The following is a 25796-nucleotide window of genomic DNA, read 5'->3' on the forward strand; positions in this document are numbered from 1 at the left end:
ATGTCCAGGCAAGGACAATGGAACTGCTGAACAGTCTGCAACACAAGTTATATGAGGAGTGGCTGAAGGAGATTGAGGTGTTCAGGCTAGAGAAAAGGAAGCTCAGAGGAGCCCTATTGGTCCCCACAACTACTTGAAAGGAGGTTGTAGCAAGATGGGCAGCTGGTCTCTTTTCACAGACACCTAATGAGTGACAAGGTAAGATGATACAGCCTCAAGCTGAGAGAGGGGAGGTTCAGGCAGGACATCAGGAAGAGTTTCTGCTCAGGAAGGTGGTGTAGTAACCATCCCTGGAAGTATTCAAGAAGACCTGGATGTGGCACTTAGTGCTATGGTTCCATTGACATGGTGGTGTTTGGTCAAAGGTTGCATTTGATGATCTTGGAGGTCTTTTGCAGCCTTTATTATTTTGTGATTCTACATTATTGGTATACACAGATAAATCTGGCATCCATTTTTAAAAGCAATTCCAACAGAAGCCATATATTGACAATAATACCTAAAAATGCCGGATGATGTAATTTTAGAAAATATTACCTGCAGAGTGCTGAGAAGTACCATGCATTTCACTAGAATGACTAGCTGATGCTTTCGATTCAGGCAAAGCTGTTGATGCACCAGAGCTTTCACCTGCGTTTTCATTTAGTGTCCTCAGTATTGTGGTAATATCTTCCTGACTGAGAATGAGCTTTGAAAAAGATTGGAATGGACATCAGAACAACTCTGTTCACATAATCTTTGGTAACTAAAATCTGGGCTTACAAGTAAACAGATAAATCAAATTAATCTCATCTGAATCTCTGTTTATGACGCTGAACATTTTTCTCAAATTCACACAACTCCTTACAGTAATTTCTAGAAATCAGAAATCAGTCACACATTATTTTGTTTTCATCTACAAACTTTCCCTACCAAGTTACAATTTAGAAACTGGAATGTCAGAACACGTACATATACAGATTGACTTACAGTTGACCAAAATTTTTACCTGCATTTAGTCACAACGCACCTTACAGTAATACGTACTTTACAGTAATACTTACGAGTTCTATTTCAAAATATGGCAAATTGGTTTTCCTCACACACATCACAACCTTTCTATTTTTAATGTTAAATTTGAATTATATTCTGTTTAAATTTCAATTTACTTTTTTTTTACGCTAAATTAAATCATGGTAGGATGAATCCCATTTGGCCCCATAGATCTGTGAGTGCCTATGTGGCACAGCAGATCATTAATAACTCTTCAGGTTTGTCATAGGTACAAATTTGGCACTGCTATTGAACAAACCAATAAACCCCAACTTTTCCAATACTTCATTGGCAGATACTGATAGATAAAAGAATAAGCATTTTTAACTAGCAACAGTAATTCATAGTACAAAGTCTGCCTGAAATATCACAGATGAAATACAGACCTTAAATTAGAACCAAAATCTATTCATTTTCTTTTCACCTATGAAACAACAAAAGCTGTTCTATCTCTATGTCTTAAAATCAAACAATACTTTAACTACTGAGCTTGAACTTTTATAGAGAAAAATGAATCTGTTTTCCAGAAATATTTTAACAGTTGCTTTCAGAAACAAGTGCTTACATTCATAGGCTTGAGTCGGCCAGATATCTCAATATCAGGAACTTCATGATACCATGCAGCAGCTAAATTTCGTTCAACAGCTACTTCCAGATTGACTGGCTGCAGCAACTGTACTTCAGTTTGCAAAGAATCTTGCTCATAGTAAGATCTGTGAAAAGAAGCAAAATGCTGCCAGCTTTCACATATTTCACATTCTAAAAAACACATGTCTGTCTTTTCCTCAACCTTTTAAATAGTACTATAAAATTACCTTTATACTACTCCAAGTAGCTCTAGTTGAAGCCTTACTCCACCAAGTGCACCTCCTTCCTTTGTGTAGGGAGGAGGTATCAGGCACATACTAGGCATGCAACACACAAACTCTTGCAAGTCAGGACCTCTTACCTGCTCTCCAGTGGAGAGCAATTCCTTCTTTCTTCCATACTCTCCAACTGTGTTTGAAAAGTCCCTTCCATTCCCGCTCCCTCCATGAACCCCCTGCACCAAGGACCATTTTTAAACAGTTCTTAAAGGCTGTCTAACTGAGGACCTTTGCTGCTATGCATAGCTTGAAAATCCCATCAAAACAGTCTAATTCAAATAGGTATAGCCTGTCCCAAATTAATGAATAATGCATAACTCTATAGTACTACACAATTTATCCTGAACAATGACTTGCTTCTATTTAAACATGCGCAGATTGCTCCTTTTCCTAAACCATACATTTTCATTGCTTTAAAAAAAAATTCATTTGTTGTTATAGTCCAAGATAATAGTCAGCCAGTCAGCAACCATTAACGACTTATTTAACTACTCCTTGACGCTCTCTACCTGAAGAATCCCAAAAGGATTAAATGAATTCTAAAAATATTGACATTACATTACCTGTATAACTTCAGTTCACTCAATTTCACCGTCATAGAGTCAATAACAGGTGGAAGAGCACATCGTGTTTTTGTTTTAGCAATAAAGAATTGATTCTTCACAGTGATTAGACCAAGATCAGCCACCAGGACATTTGCAGACATTGCTGACTGTGGAATTATCACAACAGGTGCCTTGATATTGATATCCAGCGCTAAACGGGAACTACGCTCAGCTAACCCTTTTACACCTGTAGCTGCTTTCTCTGCTGTTCGAACAGTTGCCTCAGTAAAAGCTTCCTTGGCAGCTTGAAAGTGATTTATAAAAGCCTAGGAAAGGAATACAGACATCAGGAATTAATTATTAAGAATTACAATACTTCAAAAACACTATAAATCATAGTTATTTAAACAGCAAACCATCCTAAAATGTTATTTTTGCTATACATTTTGTCCAAATTCTTTAATAGGATAATCTTCCCTCAAGTATAATAAATTATACATATATAAAAATAAATTTCTATACCAAATATTTGGAAAATTAGATGGTAAGAGCAATGACCTTGTAACATGACTGAAGGAACTACATTTTATCTAATCATATGAGCAGCAGAAGATTGATTTATGAGCAGCATTTATGGAAAGGGCATTAATTTTCATGGTTTCTTACTTATATTTCAGTGTTCTAAATAATGAATGGTATGTATATTTAACAGCTGTTACAAATGTTCTAAGACAAACATTATTATTAACAATAGTAAACATTTTTGCTTACTCATGTGCTCCACAGCAACAAACATATGTAGAAGAAAAATAAGCCATCAAGTCCAACCATCAATCCCAGTAAACTTTTTTACAATAGTATATAAAAGCTCTTATACAAATGGACACCACCCCATATGGAACGTCTTATCCCTTTCTTGCTCTGACAACTTCACCTGGATGATAAGAAACAGTATCTGGAAAATTTAACTTACCAAAACAGATGAAACAAACTTGTTGACAAAAACTACCTGAATACACCCAACAGTTAGGTAAATACGATTGTCAACAACATCCATATTTGTATACGCAATGCCATCTGTAGCATTCACATATGATACCATTCTGAAGTTGAAGACTTCTTTTTCTGTGATGTAAAGAGCCTTAAGAAGAAAAAAAACCATTCTCTTAACTGTAAAAACTTACATATTGGAGAAACTTAACTTCAAAACAAAACATAGTACCTCACACCACTAAGACATTTTTACTCCAAGTATCTCAACAATATATGAAAAAAAAATCAAAATTTTAAAATCCATTGAAATAGCTGAAACTAGTAAGTTGACATCTCAGCTTGAATAATTCTCTTCACAAAAGCCAACACAGTAAGAGGCTATGAGCAGTTAAATATCAGTTACACAAATTAATGTCAGTCTAATAATCATTGGTTGTAAGTGCAAAATTATTCTGTCATATAGAGAATACTACTCCCAGCAAGTACATAAAACATGACTGAAAAAAGTCACAGTAGAGAGTAGAGTCTAAAAAGTAAGTTTAATTTAGCATCCATTCAAAAAGAAAATCAATAATACATGCATACACCTACCTTTTTATACAACGCTTTCTCATCAGAATCCACAATACTGATGTTCTTCAATTTTGCAGTCACATCAGTTGCTGCTTTCCTCATGATCACTTGGCTATCCAGACCTCAAAAACAAGACATACAAAATCCATACACTATAGTGCTTACAAAGTTTTGTGCTTTTGTTATTAAAGTTTTGTTCCTACCTTCAATGTGAATTTCAGCTATTCTACGGTTTTTCTCTCTGATAAAAATACGCAAACATGATAAATCCGCACAGATAATGAGGTCAATAATATCTTCACATTTTGATTTTTTTGATGCTATGGGAAATAAAAAATAACAAAAGTTACCATTCTTCAATGAGGACATGTACTGTTTTAGTTTTTAAACTGCACAGCAAGTAAGATGGCTTTTCTATTTACATTGACTTAGTGCCTCCAGTACATAGCAAATGTAAGCCTTGATCTATGTGTCAGAAAACTGCAATGGCTAAGCATACAATCGTATAAATACATATAATTTGAAGCAAAATTTCTCGTATCAAACATCATTTACAGGCTTACAAAAATATAAAGTACCTTTGTTTTATTTCTTACTTAAGTGAAAAAAGAGGAATGAAAGGAGGAAAAAATAATAAAGAAACTTACTAAATTTTTTTAGAACATCCTTCTTCTCTTCTGTTTTTTCATGGACTGGTTCTTCCACAACTTTAGTTTCTTGTTTAGGCAGAAGATTACTCAGATAGTTCATTGCATTCAGCAGAGCTTCAGTATGCAAATGAACATCTAGAGAAGAAAAGTTCACCTGAAAGAAAAATTTTTGTTTATCCAGTATGCCTCTCCTCCCAAATTGAGAAAATTATGTTAAAAAAAAATTATCATACCTTTATTTTCTGTAGAACATTCTGACAGACAGTTTTCAGTTCTGGTCCCTTAATATCAGTCTATTTCACCAAAAATGCACATAAAACAAACAAATCAGAAGTTTGTAAATTCCATTAAAAAAACTTATTTTCAAATCCACTACAACTTAAGATGTAAATTTTTTCTGCTGAAGGAGCAGACAGACCTTGCACATTACACTCAAGATGTTAAAAACGACAATAAGTAAGGAAATAACCTTCAACATCTGGTGCATATTAATGTGATGTTTATGAAAGGCTTACAACTGAAAAGCAAAGCCTACTCTTTCCTAACCTTTGTATATTCCAGAGTGAGAAGATCATCTTCTACATTATCCAATGTAGTAATTATGTAAACTGGCTTGTCATTATCATCTAAAAAAAAACAAGAAAAAAAAAGAATACAGAAAATTACTTAAAAGAAAAAAAATTAAAACCTTCTTCATCTATAAACTGCCAGCTAGGCTAATAGCTGTCATTGCTGCTTAATCAAAAACCCTCTTTTGCAGACGTCAAACAATTAAACGTCCACAATCTACAATCTCTGCAATCATCACCACCAGAACATATTTACCAAAGCACTAATAAGTGGATGAGCTCCTGATTTACTTGCCCTCAGACCCACATTTAAGTAAGGAAACAAATCTTCCTTATTTGACAAAAGCCCTACAGAGCTTTTGAAGACAAATTCACAGTGTTATTTGTGAAAAATTCCTTGACCAGATTATAAATACTTACCAATATACTCTGGGCACAGAAGACCAACTTCACGAAGGAAAGCACTCCCAGTCATGTCAAATGTTCTCACTTTAAGTTCAGTGCCTAAGCCCAAAATATCAAGCTGAAGCACAGGCATCTCAATATCACCAGTAAGACGGCATAATTTAATTAAGACCTAAAAAAAAAACCAAAACACACACCCAAAACCATTAAGGGATTATAAGAAACATAAGAACTGCTTCGTTTTTTATACAGGATATAATATATTTACTTACATCTTATTGGTTAATGTCTATTTGTAGATTGATAATTATACTCTATACAGTAAATGCCTTGAATAGAAATAAACAATTCAACAAGCAGTACTGGTTGCTGCTATTATAACAAAAACTTCAAACATGCGTGTATGTAATACCAAAGTAACAGTCACACAAACTATTATTTAAAAAAAAAAATCTGTACAGCACTCAGCAATGTTCAATACAGTCAAAACTAGATTTTCAGTCAGCACAAAGTGTTTACTACTTTCACTGGAATTTTTCTGAATTCTCCTACTAAGAGTTAGATTCCCAAGCTAATGTCTGGCAAGAGGATTTACTACATTTTCACCAATGCATGACAATACTGTTGTAAAATAAATATGTAGCTGGGCTGCTGTATCCAATTTTGACAACCAAACAAATATATGTATTCTTCCTTTCCATGTAATGCTGTCTACAAATAAGGAAAATCAAAACAAAACTCAGTAAGCGATTTTAAACTTTGAGGATAAAAGAAGTGATTTCTAATAGATTCCCAAATTAATTTTTTCTTAAAGATTGTAAGTTAGTTGTCATTAGAAAATAAGGTAAAACATAGCATCCTCATTTTAGACTAGTAGTTCTAAATAAGGTCTTGTCATCACGTAAACACTACATTTCAGTTTTATTAGTAGTAAAGGTGTAATATATAGTATGCTAAAAGCTAGCTGTGAGGTGTTGAAGACATTCTGTAAGCCCTAGCATAAAACAAAATTTGTAAAGTTAACTGAATTGGTATGATTTATTTTTAAAATAAATGTAAAGTAAAATACACTGAGTTTCAGAAATAACAGTGCCATAGTCATGATCATCTAATGACAAAGTTAACGATAGTGTTAATAAGTCACCTCTTTTACTAGAACTAATACAGTTAGCAGGGGTTCTTGCATTTGGATAAAGTACTCTTTTTTCCCCCCTAAGCCTGAAACAGCAAGAATACAGAAAACTCTTCTGTTTTCTGTAATAAAGGTCTTAAATATGAAGGTCTTAATAATGAAGGTCTTACAGATTTACATGTGTGGACAACAGCATCTGGGAAGAACTAGAACAGAAAAATAAGGTGCTTGTTACAACATAAAATATTAATGAAGTTTTCCCATTGACCACAGCAGTATCTGGAAAGAATGCCACATGAACCTATTTAGCTAAAACAAAGATGTAATGTGATTTCTGAGACATAGGTAAAGAAAATTCAGTGACAAAGTGAGTTGGGAAATCAAGTGGATAAACCAAAGCACTTCAGTGATAACAAGGATACAGAAGCACAATTATTCCATATCCAGAGTTTTTATGGAAAAAACTCTGCATAATAGTTTCAGGGAAAAATGGGGAATGAGTATCTCTGTGCACATGGAATTATAAACAAAACAAACATGGAAAAAAATACAGTCCTGCTGTGCTTCAGGGAAATTTTTAAAAGTAATTTTACCTCAGCTACTTCAAACTTTAGTTGGAAATCTGTCATATTTTTCAGAGATTCCTGTTTGTGTAGGTTTTTTCGCCTTGTACTGACAGTCTGCTTGAGGGGGTCAGATGAGACTTCAAAAAATGGCACATCTTCCACAGGACTGCTTAGTGCATCATAAAATTCTTCTTCTGATTCTAAGGATTAATTCAGAACATCATTACATATGCAGTTTACACAGCCAATATTTTACAGTATTGTGACCTAGTGTTTTTACATCTATAAAAGCTTAAATATACAAGTATCTAGCTGACAACTAACATTAAATTCTGTTTCCATAACCATCCCAATTCCTGCCTCCATAACTTTACACCACACCTATAGCTGCCTCCATCATGTCATCATAAACTTCAGATCTCATTAGCTAATTCCTTTGTCAGCATTCTCTTACTTCTGGCTTTGCAAAAGACAGCACAATCGATGCTTTGTCTTGCTTTTCATGTGACCTAACAGCTAAACTCATCTGCTGATCAGACTGCTGTTGACAGTACAGGAGCCATTGCCTCAGTATCAGCCACACTACTTGGGATTTCTTGCAGCTGTAGATCTCCCATTTCAGAGAGACTCCTAAGAACTATCAAGCTTTTAATTCACTTTACATTAGTGCAGAAATATAACCAGGATAAATAGATTACACTGTCTTGTGAAGGTCTTCTTCATCTAAAAACATAAACACTGAAGTATAAGGTAACTGTGGAAGAAATATCCTTCTAAAAAAACTCAACAAATTACATGAAGTATTTTGCAAAGCTTAAAAACAGCTCTGAGATTTTGGAGAGTAAAGATAGAGAACTAACATAAATCACTTAAAAGGACTGTATAACTGTATATAGATTTAAAATCAGACTCGATTCCAATCTAAATCTAGCTATTACTTTCTAAAATTACTTGTTGCCAGCATGCAGTCTCACTTCAGCCTAGTTTTTAAGAACTGAAAGACATGACTCTACATTTGGACACTTAAAGGAGCTTATATAAAAACAGATAAAGATGCACAAATACATATTTTTACACATTGAATTTAAAGCTATGAAACAGACATAGTAACTTTACCAATAATTTTGCTAGTGTTTGCTAACCACAAAAATCATTAACTTCAGAAAGTAGTAGTAGTCTGTTTCTCCAGCTGAGTGTTTTGGCATCACAAACATAACTGATACTAAAATAATACTGATATGTTTGATTATTTTTCTAATGTAACTACTAGATGAAACATTAGGATCTAGCTAAGCTGTTTTGAACAGCAAGGAAGTGTTGAACACAACTGGTTCTCCCACAGCCAATCTTCTGCTTTATCCAGTACAAATCAAAATGTTTGTTTATAAAAACAAAGCAGTTTCTAATCGTTTTATAAAATTCTAATGATTTCCCTACCTTGTAATTTAAACAAATCCACCTAAATAGGAGAGAAATCTTGCACCACAAGAAAATAATTAAAACCATCATCAAAGGACTAAGTACATGCTAAAGCTAAAAATTTCGTATTACTACAAATGCCCTGAATGCAGATTTGCAATAACATATGCCGACAAAAATAAACCCACCATACCAAATAAAATTTTCCTGCTATACCCTCAGGAAGGGGGTATGACAAAAACAAGAATACAGAATTTTACTGCTGTATATAACAATATATACATATATATTGTTATATGTAATATATTGCTACAAGTAGTTGGTACAGCATCAATTATAAGCTAAACAGAATATAACACTACTCAGCCCTCAAGAGCTTGAAACAAAGCCCCATATCCTTGCTTACAGTAAGAATAATAAATTCAAAGAACTCAAAAACTTCTTGACTTGACCCACTTCTTAAGCAAGACTTTAAAATAGATTATACTACCTGACTCAGCAAATGAATGAAGATCCAAAACAGGATACACGCCTTGAGATGAATGTGGTGCTGGAAGCACAGGGGTCAGTGTAGCCTGAAACAGGTGATATCATAAAATTTTTTCTTGTATTTATTGGTCATGTTACTGCATGCATATATGCTGCATCCAAGTTTTACAACTTAGGGAAAGTGCAATTTACAACTTAGCTTAAGTGCAATTCAATAAAATTAAACACATTACTAAAATTATAAGTATGGGGAGAAACGAGACCTAAGATAGGTAGAAGCAGCAGCTTTTGCACTTGCATCTAACTAGAGAGAACTCACTACAAAACACAGTGAGGATTCAACCTCACAGACCAAAAGATGGTTAGAAATGGCACATGATATGAAAAATCATAAAAGACAAAACCTAGTCCGTCAAAGGACTACAATAGAGCAACTTCAGAGAACAATAAAGATCAACAGCTCTTTACAAAAATAACACAAGTGCTGGGTGAGGAAAAAAGAAAAAGAGATACACAAAACATTAGAGCAGACAGGACTACTTTCTATTTCGTAGAATCATAGAAACATTTTGGTTAGAAAAGACCCTTCAGATCACCAAGTCCAACTATAAACCTAGCACTGCAAGAGACATAGTTTTGTGGCAAGCCACATCTACAAGCCTTTTAAATAGCTGCAGAGATGGTGACTCATCCACTGGGCAGCCTGCTCCAATGACTGACAATCATTTTGGTGAAAAAATTTTCCTAATATCCTACCTAAACCTCCTCTGAGGCAATCTGATGCCATTTACTCTTATCCTGGCACTTTTTACTTTGGAGAAAAGACCAGCACCTCAGCCTTTCTCACCTTGAGGAGCCCAAAACTGAGCACAGGATTCAAGGTGAGGCCCCACCAGTGTCAAGGGACAGGGGGATAATCACTGCCTTGATCCTGTGGCCACGCTATTACTGGTACAGGCCAGGATGTCCTTGGCATTCTGGGCCACCTGGGTACACCACTGGCTCACGTTCAGCTGCCTATTAACCAGCACCCCCAGTTCCTTATCTGCTAGACAGCTTTCCAGGAACTTCGTCCCCAGCCTGTAGCAGTGCTTGGGGTTGTTGTGACCCAAGTGTGGAATCTAGCACTTCGCCTCATTGAATTGCACTGCCTCAGACATAAGGGGAAAAAAAACAACTAGTAAAGTACTGAGAGGAGGCCTCACAGTACTCTTCATCTTTCTCACAAGAGGAAGCAGAGGGGCTGAAACTGATCCCTTCTCTCTGGGAACCAGTGACAGGACTCGAGGGAACAGCATGAAGGGGTGTCAGGGAGGTTTACACTATGAAAAGATCCCTTTCCAAGAAAGTGGCTGAGCACTAGAACAGCTCCTCAGGGAAGTGGTCACAGCACCAGCCTGACAGAGTTCAAAAAGTGTTTAGACAATGCTCTGCAGTATATGGTGTTGAGTCCTAGGGATGGTCCTGTGCAGGGCCAGGAGTTGGACTTCGATGATCCTTGTGGGTCCTTTCCAGGCCAGGATAATCTATGATTCTGGGTCTTCAACGGTGAAATGCAGTTAGGCACAACTCGGAGTAGTAACTGAAAATATGTGAAATGCCACTAGAGTGCACTCTAGAATAGAAATCTTCCACTCCACGTGGTTTCATACATGATAGAATTAAATGCTCTTAGTAAAGGTATCCAAATGATTTAGTTATCATCAAGTCTCAGAAAGCAATCTCAGTAATCTAAGTTTGTAAAGAATTCTCACCTGCAAGTTCCACATGCACATGTATTATGGATGTGCCTTGCACAGAGTATCAAAGTAAGAGAACTGTGCACTATGCCCTTTCTTCTTGAGTGCCTTTGGCTCTGGACTGCACAGTTTAAAACAGCTCTTTCCCTGCACCACCACATCTTCTCCTCTCCCTTGTTACTGCACTTTTCAAAGCTCAGGCTCAGACAATTATTCACAACACCACAGTATCAAATCAATACATTAGGTACCAAGAAACACTCATCTTGAATATTGTTTCCAAGGCTACATTTTTCATCTCACACTCAACATTCCCACATCTGCCTCCAGCCTACATAATCTGACTTTATTGAATATACTCATGTCTACAAGTATGGGAATCCACAAAATCAGAGGGTTTGGGAAAAGCAAAAAAAAAGCAAAAGGCAGGCCTCAGAGACAGCAGAACTGTGACTGGAGCTAAGCAGTAGCCATGAGATAGATCAGCAGAAAAAATTATTTAAAAAGTAGAAAAGCAAGGACAAATAGAACAATGGTCTGTGTATTAACACTTGTCTAGAATAACTGCCTAAGCTACAGAAAAGTTTATCTGGCAAGATATTAGGAAGTTTTAAGCTTAATAATGGAGCTCTGTGCATTGTGTTTTAAGGTTTACAAGCAGGTATTGTATTCGAAATAAGCAGGCATTGTTTTAACCAAAGGTACGTGTGCTTATGGTGATTGGATAGAACTACTGTCAATGTGCTTTTGCTTTGTGTGATTGGTCAAGAAACTTATAAAGTAAGTTGTAACATTAAGTTCTTCGTCTGCTGCCTGGGATGTGAGCTGATGGCATCTTCCCATTCTCATAACCATGTAATGAGACTGATGCTGAAAACTAAAACAGCCCAAGGCACGTTCCACAGCAGTCCCACCCTGTTTGTGACTTGTACAGAAACCCCCAGCTGGCTATACACAAGTAATAAACAGACTAAGTATTTAAGAAATACGTGAAAATGTCTCGTCTGTAACACTTCCACATTCTATGAAAACAAAGAGAAATAAATGAAATTTGACTTCATAGTACAAATAATGAAAAATGAACTTATACACTGAAGTGTCTTCTTGGACTAAAATGCTGAGTGCAAAAATGTAGAAGGATCTGTTCCAAAATGTCTTCTGTTTTCACAGCTCAAGAACACTTCCACCACTAACTCAGAATGTAACAAAGAAAACAGCACTCTGACAACAAAGGATTTCACATTCTTTTCAGTTCAGAAATTATGGGATGTTAACAAAGTCCAGAAGAATTACAGCTGTAAGGATGAAAACATGGTAGTATACCTGCCACCATCAAAATACAAAATCCACTCAAATTAACCGAATTTAATACCAGCAATTAAAGTCTGTCATGTTCTGAAGTAAATAGAAGCTTGAGCAGACAGGTTTAAGCCTAAGTTTTGATCTGGATTCACATATAACACAAATATATTTATACTTGGTCCATAGTCTTTCCTCACCTCATCTACTATATATCACAACTAATGCACAGGCAATACTAATTACTTCAAGATCACTTAAAATACTTCAGACTTAACAGTTAAATTCTATAATTAAATTCAAGTATAGTCAGTGCTATAAAGCAGAGGACAATGTGCATCTTATACATGCAAATTCTATTCTTGTAAAAGTAAAGTCCCAAAACCTACCCTCAAAAAAAGTTAGTCTGTGATTTGTTGCACAAAACAACAGAGACTAAGGTGGCTTTGGCTGGGTACACTATTAGTATACTATTAAGTCAGAATTAGCTAAAATTTTAATGGCACCACTAAAGAGATGGCAAGAACCACATGAAGAAAAATACTCTTCACTGTATATATACTTTCAATAGAAATGCATGTCGAATTGTTGCATTAACTGTTAATAAATATTATGCTAATATAACCCACAGAAAATACCAAACTGCAGTAACAGCTTTCCAAAACAGTGCAGAATAATTTGTACAAAGATGGAAAGATAATTATCAAATAATCTAAAAAAACCCCAAATACAAAGATGACCACTATTTCTGTAGGACCAAGTTCATGAGTTACTAAATAACAGATTGTTAGAAGTATTTACAAATGACAGAAAAATGGAGAGCAAAATTTTGTCTTTGACTTTTAAAAGAGTTCACATACATTCTAATAATAGGACTGCTTTACACATATATTAAACATAGCCAGATCACAAAGACTAGTCATGTCAAAAATTAGTAACTGTGAGTTAATTTCCTAGTTTTGTTAAGAACAGCTCAAAAGGTGAAATATATTTTTCAGGAAAAATAAGAAGGGGACAAACTTCTGTTCTGAAGAATTTATAGAACAGTGACCCAAACCATTTTCACCAAAGAAAGGGGGTGGTAAAAGAGCAAGAACCACTCTCCAAACTCCTAATTGATACAAGTGCAAGGGAAAACTTCCATCCCTGAGCTATACTGTGCAAAGGACTTGAAATGAGAAAAGCACTGAGGTCAGCTGAAAAAAAAATGCTACTTTTGCCAGGCAGGCATTGTTTATAAAACAGACAGTGAGTATTTTTTGTTTGGCTTTTGAAACTCTCATATAACATGACATAATACTTGAACTTCAAAAATTCCAGCATTTTAATGTTTTCTTCACTAAACAAAACAGCTGAACCCAAATTCTGCAGCATTATGATACATCTGTAAATTTGAAGGTACAATTAAACTAATCCTCAACAAAACTGAGTATGCTTATTAGTCAAAATTATTATGAACTACTAATTAATTCCCATAGTAGTAAAACTCTGAGGGCTTCTATTTTAAATCCAAACACTTGAGAACTATTTCATAATTATGGGCCAAAGTTCACAATAAACTAATTAAACAGCAAGAAAATTTTCTACAGCTCTAGAGAAAAAGCTAAATTTTTCAAGAGGCATGAAGTCAACACTTGTTCATCACTTTTTTGTGAACCTTTCAAAACTGGAATGCTAATATCAAGAAGGTATTTTTCTGATAGTTTTTAATGAAATCTCTTAAAAATCTTACCTCAGTCATTTTTGGAGGAGAACTGGTAGCAGGTGCACTTTCTGGCTTAGGAATGCTATCAATTAGCTCCAAGATACTTGTCACCTTCTGGTCTGATATTTGGATAGAAAGTAAAGGCAACTGTCCTGACAGTTTGAACCTGTTTTTAAAGAACCAACGTCAAAAGTTCCACAGTTAATTAATCTTAAAATTATTTCAATCAAACTTCACATTATTTTTGTTCTGAAAAACATGAAAATCTTCTGGGTCCAAAAATCCTTCATCTAACCATTGCATGTATTGTGTGTAGACAAATATATATCTATATATATGCAACTCTTCTGTTGCACACAGAAAAGTTCCTTGATCAGCAACTATCCACTTAGTAGTGTAATTTATATTCCATTTGCTACAAAGTCTTGAGGATCAGGACTACAAATAGTACTAATAACCACTTCTGGTTTGGTTATGTAAGGCACAGTTTCCTTACAATCAGAAATTGTCCCCTCATGTTCACGCATTTAATTTAATTACTTACAATAAATCACAAAACTGAGCTTTTACACAGTCTTTTACAAAGAAAAGGCGGAGGTGTTTTTTGCATGTGAATGTTTAAGGCTCAAAAGATCAAAAAAGGAATACAAAATACTTCCTAGAACTCATGTATAGTTAAGCGCACTACAGCAGTAGTCTAGATAATAAATAATAATCAAAAGAATAAACATATAGACATGCAGGGTATAAAAGAATAAAATAACCATCTTTAAAAATTAAAACAGTAAAACATATTTTAAGTGCAATAGAATACAATTTAGCCAAAAAAGAAGTAGAATCACATCAAACATGCACAATGAGTTTTGAAAGATTTAAAACACTACTTTGTTTTTCATACAAGTGAGTGTAACAGAAGCAAGCAGAAAATTTGCTCAAAGAACATATTGGTTTTTTTATTACAACTTCTAGTTAGAACAGATAAAAAGGTCTGTTCAACAGGTTAACAGGGAGCACCAGATGCATACTGTGTAAGGAACAAGACAAGCTACTTCCTTCCACTTTTGATGTGCTTAACTCACACCTGAGTCTTCAAAGTGACATAAAATTTAAAGACTGAAGAAGATGTGAGAATAAAAAGCTCCATATTTTCAACCCATCTCAGCTAACTTTGATACTATGAGAGTATCTGAAGAAACAGTTTCTGACACTTAAGGAAGCACACAATTGTACATGTTAAACTGTGACAGAAAACAGTCATTTTCTTCAGTTTATTAATTTCTTCACATCCTTACCTTACAGGATTAATTCTCAACTACTATTCTAATTCTTAATTACAGTTCTATCAGAGAGAGATTTAGACTCTTCCTTTTTTTTTTTTATTTCCTTTTTTTTTTATTTTATTATTATGGAGAGAGTTAAGGTAGATGTGTAACTACCAGGTTTGAAGGACCTCTCCCTCCTCTGTGCTCCTCATTGTTGGAGGAGCAATAGCAATTAAATATACAATAGCAATTCTCATTTTCATTGCACTTAAACCGCTCAACAAAAATTTGTGTACATTGTCAAGACATTTTTCATAAGTGTCTGTACAACAGACAGCCCATACAGTTAGAAGGAAGGCACTCAGCAGACACAAAGCACACAACTGCAAATAGTCTGAGCTCTCTACACTGCTCTTTAAACAAAAGCTTTTAAGGTTTGGAAACCTCCATATGGAGAATCAATTACACCCCATTTGTAGAGACTGAGGCACAGAGAAACTAAGTGCTTCAATTGATGAGGATATCTGTGCAGAAACTTCCTTCAAGTTCAGTCTGGTTGCGTTTAGAAAGAAAGAAATGTTAAAAGAATGCCACCATCAAAGCTGCAAATCGGTACATTCCTTCACATTGGAATTTTTATTGTGTTTATAATGAATGCTATTACATAGGATGCTCTTGATATTGCTATCCTAATACTTTCTTCATACACCTTCAAAAACCATATGACAGACTCTCAGACACCTCTCCCAGAAAATGGAGGAACCATACAACAGGATAAAACAAATATCAAAAAAATATAAAACCTTACACAGGCTGTAAAACTACAGAATTAGTGCTAGAATCGTATTAGTGCTTCCAAATTTCAAGTAACAGAAACCATAAGGAGCATCCTATTACCAGAAATGAAAGAAATGCAGATATTCATATCCAACCAGAATGGAAGTCTATTTTAATGATTTGGAAGTATAAGTAGATGATAACAGAGATGAACAGTGAAAGTCCTTTGATACAGCAGTCATTACCAAAATTACCTAAATTAGTATTCTCCTCAAGGTAGCAATATAGAAATGTGCCTTTCTAAACAAAGTCAGGACAAAGCCTAGTAAATTCATTACTGTTTTGAACAACAAAATTGCAAGGAATTCAAATGAGTTCAATGGACACTGAAAGACATAAAATCAAAGAATCAAAAATAGAAACACCCAATCATCTGCTTTTCAGATGACTAAATATAAAGCAGGGGCCGTCCAAACTAAGAACTAATTTGTAAACATTTACTACATTAAACAACAATTCTGGTGGTAGGTTTTGCTGTAAAAGTAACATCTTTCGACTCATTTTTCTCAACAGAACTATGCTGTTCTATGCAGGCAGTTCCAAATATTATTTAAAAAACTCTGAAAAAATATAATATTGGGCTTACATGACAGTATGCTTATAAAAACTGAAATATAAAGGAACAGATACATGTACATTAATTTTTTTTTAATATATATATGTAACTGATGTGAGCATAATATTGAACTAAACTATATATTTAACCCTATTCAACTATACTAAAATTTACAGTTTAGGGGATTCTTGCTGACACAAAAGCTACAGTTAACCTTCATCATTTGTGCCCAATGTGATATAGAGAAAAATTACGCAGGAATTTTCCAGAATCAGTTTGACACATGAACTGCCAAAGTACATAAGGTAGCCAAGACAGTCAAGACAGGTAGTATTGCAATAATGCAACACGTGTACACATTAAGAGAAGACACCCCTTAATCCAGGTTATACCAGTGTAATTTTTGAGAGATGTGAATTGCAAACCTACATTAAAATTATGTCATTCTGTTATTATGACCATAGAAATGAAATCTCACTTTCTAACACTCTGTTGACCGTCTTTAACAGAGAAAAAATAAGGAGGGAAAACATTAAGATGTTTTGTAAGCACCAAAATTCAAAATCTGGCCTCCCAGGTTTCCAGAAGGTGGCAGCATTATATCATGCAATCATTGATCGTTATTAACAGTACTAATTATTTTCTTCTGATTGGTACAATTTCTATAACTAACAAGATTTTGCTACACAACCCTAAGTGCAAATTCAAGGCATTAACAGCTGTTTCCATAGCAGGTAAACTAACTAGAACAATAAGCCAAATCAAAAGAGAGGGAGTATGACAGCACATTACTTTTCAAAATATTTTTGGTATTTATAGAACTGATTTTAAATTCAGATTTTTAGCTCCTTGGTATTTTCAATGAGAACTGAAATGTAACTATTAGGAAGACTGAATTAGAAGAGGCAGTAATATCTTTAATAAAAATCTTTAAATACTTTAAGCAGACTACTGTAACATTCTATCACCTTTTTGGTATCTGAAAACTTATTTTAATTTATTTTCTATTTTTCTAGATAAATGTATTTTACTTTCAATATTTAAATATAGCCAATGCAAAAGTGCACAGGTATAACCAGATCCTTATTTTTTCCCCTCAAAAAAGTAATTTACCATAAAATTTCAAAATTGGGAAAATACATACCTGGGCATTCTTGCATCTGTAACAACCATAGCCCTGCTAAATTCCAGGTTTACATCCAAGGGCTGCAAGATACACTGAGATGAGTTTTTCAGCTTCCGAGCTTCTCGCCAGTTCTCATCTAGAAGAGCAGAGAAAACCTACTTTAAATACTGAAAGAGATTCCTTCTCAGTATACATCACAGAATTCAAGTATCTGATATTAGTACACATTCCTAGAAATTCAGGTGCCAGGATCTCTTTATAGTTCTATCAACAGATGTATTTACACATCTGAACTTCAGACATACAAGACTAATTTATAATTTCTCCTATACTCATCTTCACAGATACAGCATCCATGGGGTAGACTTTCAAGGACCCAATTCTTAACATGTGTGGTACTGGGAGTTTAGCCTCTGTATTCGCCCCTGGAGAGTTAAATCATTAAACTGAATTAAACCCAAAAGATTAAGAATTAAATTATTAAGACATCTCTGATTATGATTGACTCTATGTTGCTAGTTCCCAAAATACTAAAGTTTCCTTTGATACCTTATTGAAGTAGTTCAATTCTCATCCTTTCCTTACCCTCAAAAAAATGATCAAACCTACAACTACTTCTGGATTCTGCTTTAAATCTGGAGAAAAGCAAAGGCACTGAAGGAAAATACCATAAACAAAGTAATGACAGTCTTACACTCACTATGCCACAAATCAAATGAGATGTATTCAACAAAAGGAATTTTATTATGAATTTGCTAAAATTGGAACTGAAGTCCTAAAGGTATGTTTTGGAAATACATCATATGTTGATAGTACTGAATTTAGAACACTTACATTTGGAGAAGTACATTCCAAAAGATTCTCCACTGCTTCAGCTACAAATATGAGGCACAACCACCATCACATTGTATTCAGTCGCATAAAGAAAGATTACTTGCATGAATACTTACCATGTTTGCTGTACAGTAACTGCATACTACTGAGCTGGACATCAAAACTGTCATAAGCTCTGGACATTATATCTTCAATAGAGGTTTGTCCTACTTTGATTTTTGATAAATCAGAACGACTTTTGCTTGCCATCTTAAAATATGTCAAAAAAAAAAGTAAAAATCAATTTCAGAAATATTCAAGGCACTAATTCTACACATACTTGTTCCTACCATAACAAATGATTCAGTCCTCACTATAGGTCACAGAGTCTTACAACTATCACAGCACAGCAAATATCTAAAATTTCTAGACTGCACCAAAACAAAAACCAGAGTATTAATACCATTTCTTCCTCAAAGAAAGGAAGAAAAAGCAAATAAAAATATATTATCTACTATGTACAGAATAATTTTCTTCAATAGGTGACTTACACTCCAAAGTATAAAATCTCAGACCCTTTTTGATCAGTAGAATAATCGTTCAGAATTTTTATATATAAAATATTACTGCATTAAGCAACTCAGACACATGAAAGGTATTTCTGAACTCTGTTGAATTCAGTTGTGACACATTAGAGAGGAAAAGATGATTTGGACTGTTCATCACCAATGTCTTTCCTTTAGTCTCAGTAAACAGTCCTTTGATTCAGCTTTGGGACACCCATACTTCTTTGGTATTTCACATTTGTATGTACCCTCCCTGATCATCTCTGATGAAATGTGTCTGTCCTCATCCTTATACAACTAATAATTTTGGATTCATATTTGGTTTTGTCAAACCCAGGCAATATTCAAAGGAACTAAAAGAGGTATAAAAACTAGCATCTAAGACACAGCATTTATTTTTCAGTACAGCTGGACTCCAAGTCCACTGTAACTTCTACATTAAAAATAACTTGGAGATGCAAATTCAGAATGACTAAATTAATAACCCTATTTATCTACTAAGACATGCCATTTAATTTTACATGCCATTTTTCCTCCTGGGGCTTGATCTTTTCCAGTATGCAACTGAGGGAAAAGATTGTTTGTTTTGTGTTAAACATTCTCATTCAACAAACGACCCACCTCTCACTCAAGTATATGTCACTCGAAGTGAATACAGAACTACTAATCATATCCTGAGAGGCAACTAAATTTTCTCTTATGGTATTTCTAAACTCTGTTAAATCAGAGGAACCAATCTAGGAGTCACATTGACTACAAAAATTACTCATCCACTTCAGGAAAAAAATGCCACGCACACTGAAGTCTGAATTTGAAACGTGTTCTTCTGTGTAACACTTCCAAGAGTAATCTTGCATGGGGTGGAAAAGGAAGTCGGCTATTAGATCTATGATTAGATCTAGGAGGCTGTCTCAAGCACACAAACAACTACAAAGTACCAACCCTACAAACTGCCTACAAATGACTAATACTCAGAAGAGCTGGTGAAATTATCTGTCACTGAAATAACTTGGATTTACAACCAGATCACATAATTTTTAGTATCCACAGAGCGAGCTTCTTCACTAATTCTACTTTCTGAAGCAATCCAACACATTCTTTTTAAACATGACCTATTGCACAGACCTGCAGCTGGACTGGAGCAGCCCATTACCAAATCATCAGCATGACTGATGCACCTCATCAGAGCTCTGGTGGGAACATGCTGCCACCCAGGATGTGCCCAACTCTTATGCCAACACCAGACAGCAGCAGTGAGCACACCTGTGGGAGGTGTGCCTAAGCAGAGAATCCCTCTGCTCAGTGACATAGCTCAGGGAGGAGAGCAGCAGGTCAAGCTGATTGACAGCCATCTGAATGAGAGCCAGTGAGTACCCAGGTGGACAAAAGCAATAGTGTGGCCAGCAGAACAAGGGGAGGGATTGTTCCCCTGTACTTGGCACTGGCGAGGCTGCAGCTTGAATACTATACTTTATTTGGGGTTCCTCACAGCAACAAAGATATTGGGGTCCTGGAATATGTCCTGAGAAGGGCAAAAGAGCTAGGAAGGGATCTGGAGCACAATCCTGCAGCCAAGGGAGCTGGGGTTCTTTAGTGTGGAGAAAAGGAGGCAGAGCGCGGTCCTTACCTTAAAATTACCCGAAAGGAGTCTGAGGATGTAGGTCAGGAGTTAGCCTCTTACCCCAAGAAACAAGCAACTGAACATCCAGAAACAGCGTCAAGTTGTACCAGGGATGGTTTAGAATGGAAATTAAGAAACATTTCTTCACTGAAAGGGTTACTGTGCACCGGAACAGGCTGTCCAGGGACATAGCTGAGTCACTGAATCCAGAGCAATTTAGAAGCCATATAGACATGGCACATAGGGACATAATTTAATGAAGGACTTGGCAGTACTGAGTTAATGGCCAGACTCAAGGATCCTAAGGTCTTTTCCAATCTAAGTGATTCAGTAGTTCTGTGATCAATATAGGCTGCTGACAATGGGATTGTGAGTTTCTCTATGGAGTAGGGCCTGGGAGTGCTGGTGGATGAAAAGCTGGATGATACCTGGCAATGTGCACTCAGGAAGCCAAACATATCCTGGGCTGCATCCAAAGCAGTGTGGCCAGCAGGGCAAGGGAGAGGATTCTGCCCTCTACTCTGCTCCTCACCTGGAGTACTGCAACCTGTGGGACCAGGTCCACAGAAGACTCAGAAAAGTGATCAGAGGGATAGAACACATCTCTTCTAAGAAAAAGGCAGAGAGAGTTGGTGCTGTTCAGCCTGAAGAAGAGAAGGCTCTGGGGAGACTTTTCAGCAGCCTTCCAGTATTTAAAGTGGGCCAAAAAGAAAGATGGTAACAGACTTTACCAGAACTTGCTCTGACAAGTCAAGGGGTAACACCATAAAACTAAGAGTAGATATAGACTAGATATAAGGAATTTTCTTAAAATGAAAGTGGTATGACACTGGCACGAGTCGTCCAGAGAGGAGGCGTACGCCCCATCCCTGGGAATATTCAAGGTCAGGATCGACAGGTGGCTGAGGAACCTGATCTAGTTAAAGATGTCTCTGCTCATTGCAGTGAGGTTAAACTCAATGACCTTTAAAGGTCTCTTCCAAGCCAAACCATTTTATAATTCAAGCTGAAATCACACATTCAGAAAGTAATTATGTGGAAATTACACAGAAAACTTATTCTCATTAGCAAGATTTTAGGATTTGAAACAAATTTTTGCTAAAAAGCAGACAGCAATCTAAACAGATACTAAGTGGCAGAACCAATTTTACTCAGAATACAAGTAAATAAAAAGTAAATTGCCTGTATGCATGTAAGATCATTTATCCTGAAGTAAACAAGTTCATGAGTGAGTAAGAAGAAGACTGCTAATAACAAAGTCTCTTCTATTTTATTTCAAAGTCTATTCCTTTTTTATAGTGATAAATTATAATTTTACATACCTCATGCAAGGGAAAAGTCAAAAAGATAAATCATTATCTCAAACATACCCCCAATCTCATCCAAATTATCTTAAAAATTGCCAGTATGTTTACTTTTCTCATTTTAAAGTAGATTCAGTGATTAAAGGGTAACTAATAATAATATGAAAAATAAGAATACCATTTAATCATGTAACAAAGAAGTTTACTATTTTATATTGTAAGGCAATGTAAAAAATTACTAGACATTTTCCACATAACAGTCCAAAGTATCAACAGTAGTTTCATGCTAGGGAAGGAGTATTTTCTAGAAATTCTTTTGCACTGAACAAATCTGCTGAGAAGAGTTCAGTAACTTTTGCCTTGACTAGAAAGCACTTTAAAATAAATACCTAATAAATAAACTGCAAGAGGTACTCTTACTCTTGTAAGTACTATGGCACTCTTCACGACCATAAAGCTCAAATTAAGAAACTGTAAATCAGGTAAAAAGCTGAATTATTATTTTTGGTAAATTACTTTATTACGTAAATACATACTTTAAAGCTACCAAGGTCCAGAAGCAGTAAATTTGACGTATGGTCATAGAATCCCTTTTGTGGAACAATGATGTATGAAGCCATGAGGTTTATTTTGAGGTCAAGGACTTTCTGGGTTTCAATAATATACAACAATCCTGAAAAAATAGTACAATTATTAAATACAAACAAACAAAAGAAATTCATACAGAACCTATAGGATTAAAAGAAAGTGACAAAAAGAAAATCAGATCTAATTTTAAACAAACTCTATATGCTAAATAACTAAGGTACATATGCTACTCATATTTCTTCTTTCATTCATTATAGATAGTCCTTAAAAAAGCATTAAGTAGATGAAAGTATGATAGCAAATAGTGCTAATTGACAAGTATAGACAACAATGTGACATATGCAAACTCAAAAATACTTCCCACTGAGCAGAGGTGAAATTAGAGAAGAACTGGAATGTGAACTGCAACTTTGAAATTACTGAATTAACCCACTATGTTCCACAGATTCAGAAATTTAATTGCTCTAGAATTTCTTATTTGGAGTATCCAACTACACTAGTCAAACTGTTAGTGTTTTTTGATACTGAGATACACAGGTTTACACTAACTGCTGACAAACATCTCCGTTATGAGACACCAAAGATATGCAAATATATGATCTTACAAAAATTAAGTTTAAAAATCATGCAAGTTGGGAAAATCAGACATACATAAAATTTGAGATCAAATTCTGCTTTTTTGCTCAGCTGAAGAGTGAATGGTATTGCTCCAAGTTAGATCTGGAAACTGCCTTATGATGCAACCACAACTCATTAAATATCTACCGTTTACAACAAGCTGATGACCACAGAAGTAGAGACAATGAATTACGAAGGTAACAACATGACAGTAAACACATCCACTGGTAAAAAAACAATTAAATCTGCTACATTATCAAAGGTTGCCCTGTCAGAGGAGAGCTGGGCTAGTCAGTAAAGTACTGGATGACAACTACATTTCAGGATTTGCAAGACAAAACAACTTGGAGTAACAAGAAGAGCAGGATTTTATCAGTTTGCACTGGCTAGTTGAATTTGAGAGATGTAGAAAGGTCAAGCAAATATCTTCTTGTTTCTTTTATTTGGGAAAAAATGTAGTAGAATCCATAAACTGAGCTCTGGTAAACCAAGCTTTTTTAATATTTTTTAATGCTGAAAATCGTAACTACTCCAGCGTAGCAAGTTCCTTCGATTTTGCAGTTCACAGTTGCCCTATATTTTCCAGCTACCTTCTATTGCTTCAAAGAGAAGTGTTAAGAACTCACTCTTGAGGACTGCAGGTCTGAACATATTAATTATACTTCTATGTTTCCATTTTTCTTATTCTACCTCTGAGCTTAGCATAGTCCCCTGCATCAGAATATTCTGCAGATCAAATCTTTTTTCACAGGAAATTCTCTGAAACTCAGACAAGATTTTACAAGCAGTGTACCGCATATTTTGAGACATTATCATCAAATTTTTCAATTGTGACTGGAACAAGGTTTTAGGTTACTCTGGACAACATGGCATTCTTGTGAGGGTATAAACAGTATTGGATATACCTCTACAGTAATGATATGCTCAACTGTAATAAACACAGAGGACAATTTCATATTTCCACAAAGTATTAATTATAGTTTTGGTGCTAATGAGCAGAGAACCAAGCATATTATATATAAAGCAAATAAAATTTCATCTTGGAAATCAACAATGAGCTGTTGTATCAATATGGTCAATATTGCTCATGAAATTTCTGAAAGAAAAGACAAGCAAGCTGATCCACATAATTCTGGTTAATCTGATATTAGTCCTTAATTAAACAGTTCACTCAAAGAAGAACCAATGAATAAAAATACCATTGAAGCTTGATTTCCCTCCCAGTACTAGCCTGATAGAAGCAATCAAATAAACTTTTTGCTTGAGTTTTCTTAAAATCTTTATCACTTGAGTATTCAGATTTTTTTATATTTACAATTTAATTATTAATAGGTTATGAAATTATAAGAGGTTTAAGAAAACATCCATTGTTTGTTTTTTCCTTTCAAAAATAATTTATATATAATATCTCCCCTCTGCATCCACTCCCATCCACAGAGACAGGACACTGTGCTGGACACATCTCTGATTTACAAAGCCTCAGACATCCTTACTGGAACAAATTAAGTCCACAGATCTCAGTGTTAGTCTTCACAGTATTCAGCATTTGCATTCATGTCTTAAAATACAAGATCTCTAGAGATAAACAGGATGAAATGAAAACTAGTGTAATGGCTGTAGAACTGAGGAGCTGGAAAGCAGATAAATACAGTTTATATAACTTGAACTGAGTCAATCCGAATCAAAATCAATATTCATCAAGGAAGTCAGAAAATCAAAAACACCTACACAAAGGCATAATTTCCTGAGAAAAAAGAAATCTGAAAAGGTTTCAGAGGTTAACTTAGAGGATTAATATCTCAGAATCAGTATTTCAGGAGTATTAAATAACTAAGGCCTTCTACGTATCAGATGAACAAAACAGAAGATGTAACAAACTCTTTTAACTCTGTATGGAGTAAAAAATACTGAAAGACTATCTATGGCTTTGGAGCATATTTGACAAATATTTCTACAGGTAGAAAAAGTTAAAAGAGATATAAACATTAAATTATTCAATACCTAGAATAAACATACTGCAGTAAGATAGAATAATTCAACTTATTTAGGTGGTGTGTTAGGAAGGTACATATGCTAAAAATACATATGCTAAGGTACATATGCTCTTCATATTTCTTCTGAACCACTCACTATAGACACTCCTTAAAGAAGCATCATGTAGATGAAATTATGATAGCAAATAGTGCTCACTGAGCAGGTGGTAAACACCTTATTTAGGTGTTAGAAAGCTATGACTTGGATGCACACATCTCCATAGAGAAAGATACACTCAGCACTCCTACGATCTAAAATTTGTCTGAGTGTGTTGTGAGAAGAGTATGCAGCACTTGCCTGTTGATGTTTTTTCACGGAATTCTTCAAGCTTCATCAGAGTTGCCGATGTCAATTGCTCTAAATGTACATCTTTTGGAGGTCTAAAGAAATCCACTAAGTTATTTACTGTCATCTGTTAAAAAAAAAAAGGCAAATTTACTATTAAGTAGGATTTTTGACTATTTATAACATATTCAAATATTTACTTAC

General features: G+C 35.0%; 1 protein-coding gene across 13 annotated transcripts in view; it reads right to left on the reverse strand.

The window, feature by feature from the left end:
• The window catches only part of VPS13A (vacuolar protein sorting 13 homolog A), a 108050-nt gene that overhangs the window by 58187 nt on the left and 24067 nt on the right, over positions 1–25796 (reverse strand). For all 13 annotated transcript variants that reach the window (XM_071424890.1, XM_071424889.1, XM_071424887.1 and 10 more), the window contains 17 exons: positions 25605–25719; positions 22604–22740; positions 18714–18846; positions 17782–17899; positions 14010–14148; positions 9241–9325; positions 7359–7531; positions 5649–5805; positions 5206–5285; positions 4893–4952; positions 4657–4813; positions 4213–4329; positions 4028–4131; positions 3417–3584; positions 2462–2769; positions 1598–1745; positions 538–688 (listed from right to left, as the gene is read on the reverse strand). In XM_071424890.1, coding sequence (XP_071280991.1) covers positions 538–688; positions 1598–1745; positions 2462–2769; positions 3417–3584; positions 4028–4131; positions 4213–4329; positions 4657–4813; positions 4893–4952; positions 5206–5285; positions 5649–5805; positions 7359–7531; positions 9241–9325; positions 14010–14148; positions 17782–17899; positions 18714–18846; positions 22604–22740; positions 25605–25719 — 2350 coding nt within the window. The remainder of the gene's footprint in view (positions 1–537; positions 689–1597; positions 1746–2461; positions 2770–3416; positions 3585–4027; positions 4132–4212; positions 4330–4656; positions 4814–4892; positions 4953–5205; positions 5286–5648; positions 5806–7358; positions 7532–9240; positions 9326–14009; positions 14149–17781; positions 17900–18713; positions 18847–22603; positions 22741–25604; positions 25720–25796) is intronic.

Source organism: Agelaius tricolor, unplaced genomic scaffold (assembly GCF_023055355.1).
Source record: "Agelaius tricolor isolate 1412-34295 unplaced genomic scaffold, bAgeTri1.0.p SCAF_4, whole genome shotgun sequence".
Lineage (NCBI taxonomy): Eukaryota > Metazoa > Chordata > Aves > Passeriformes > Icteridae > Agelaius > Agelaius tricolor.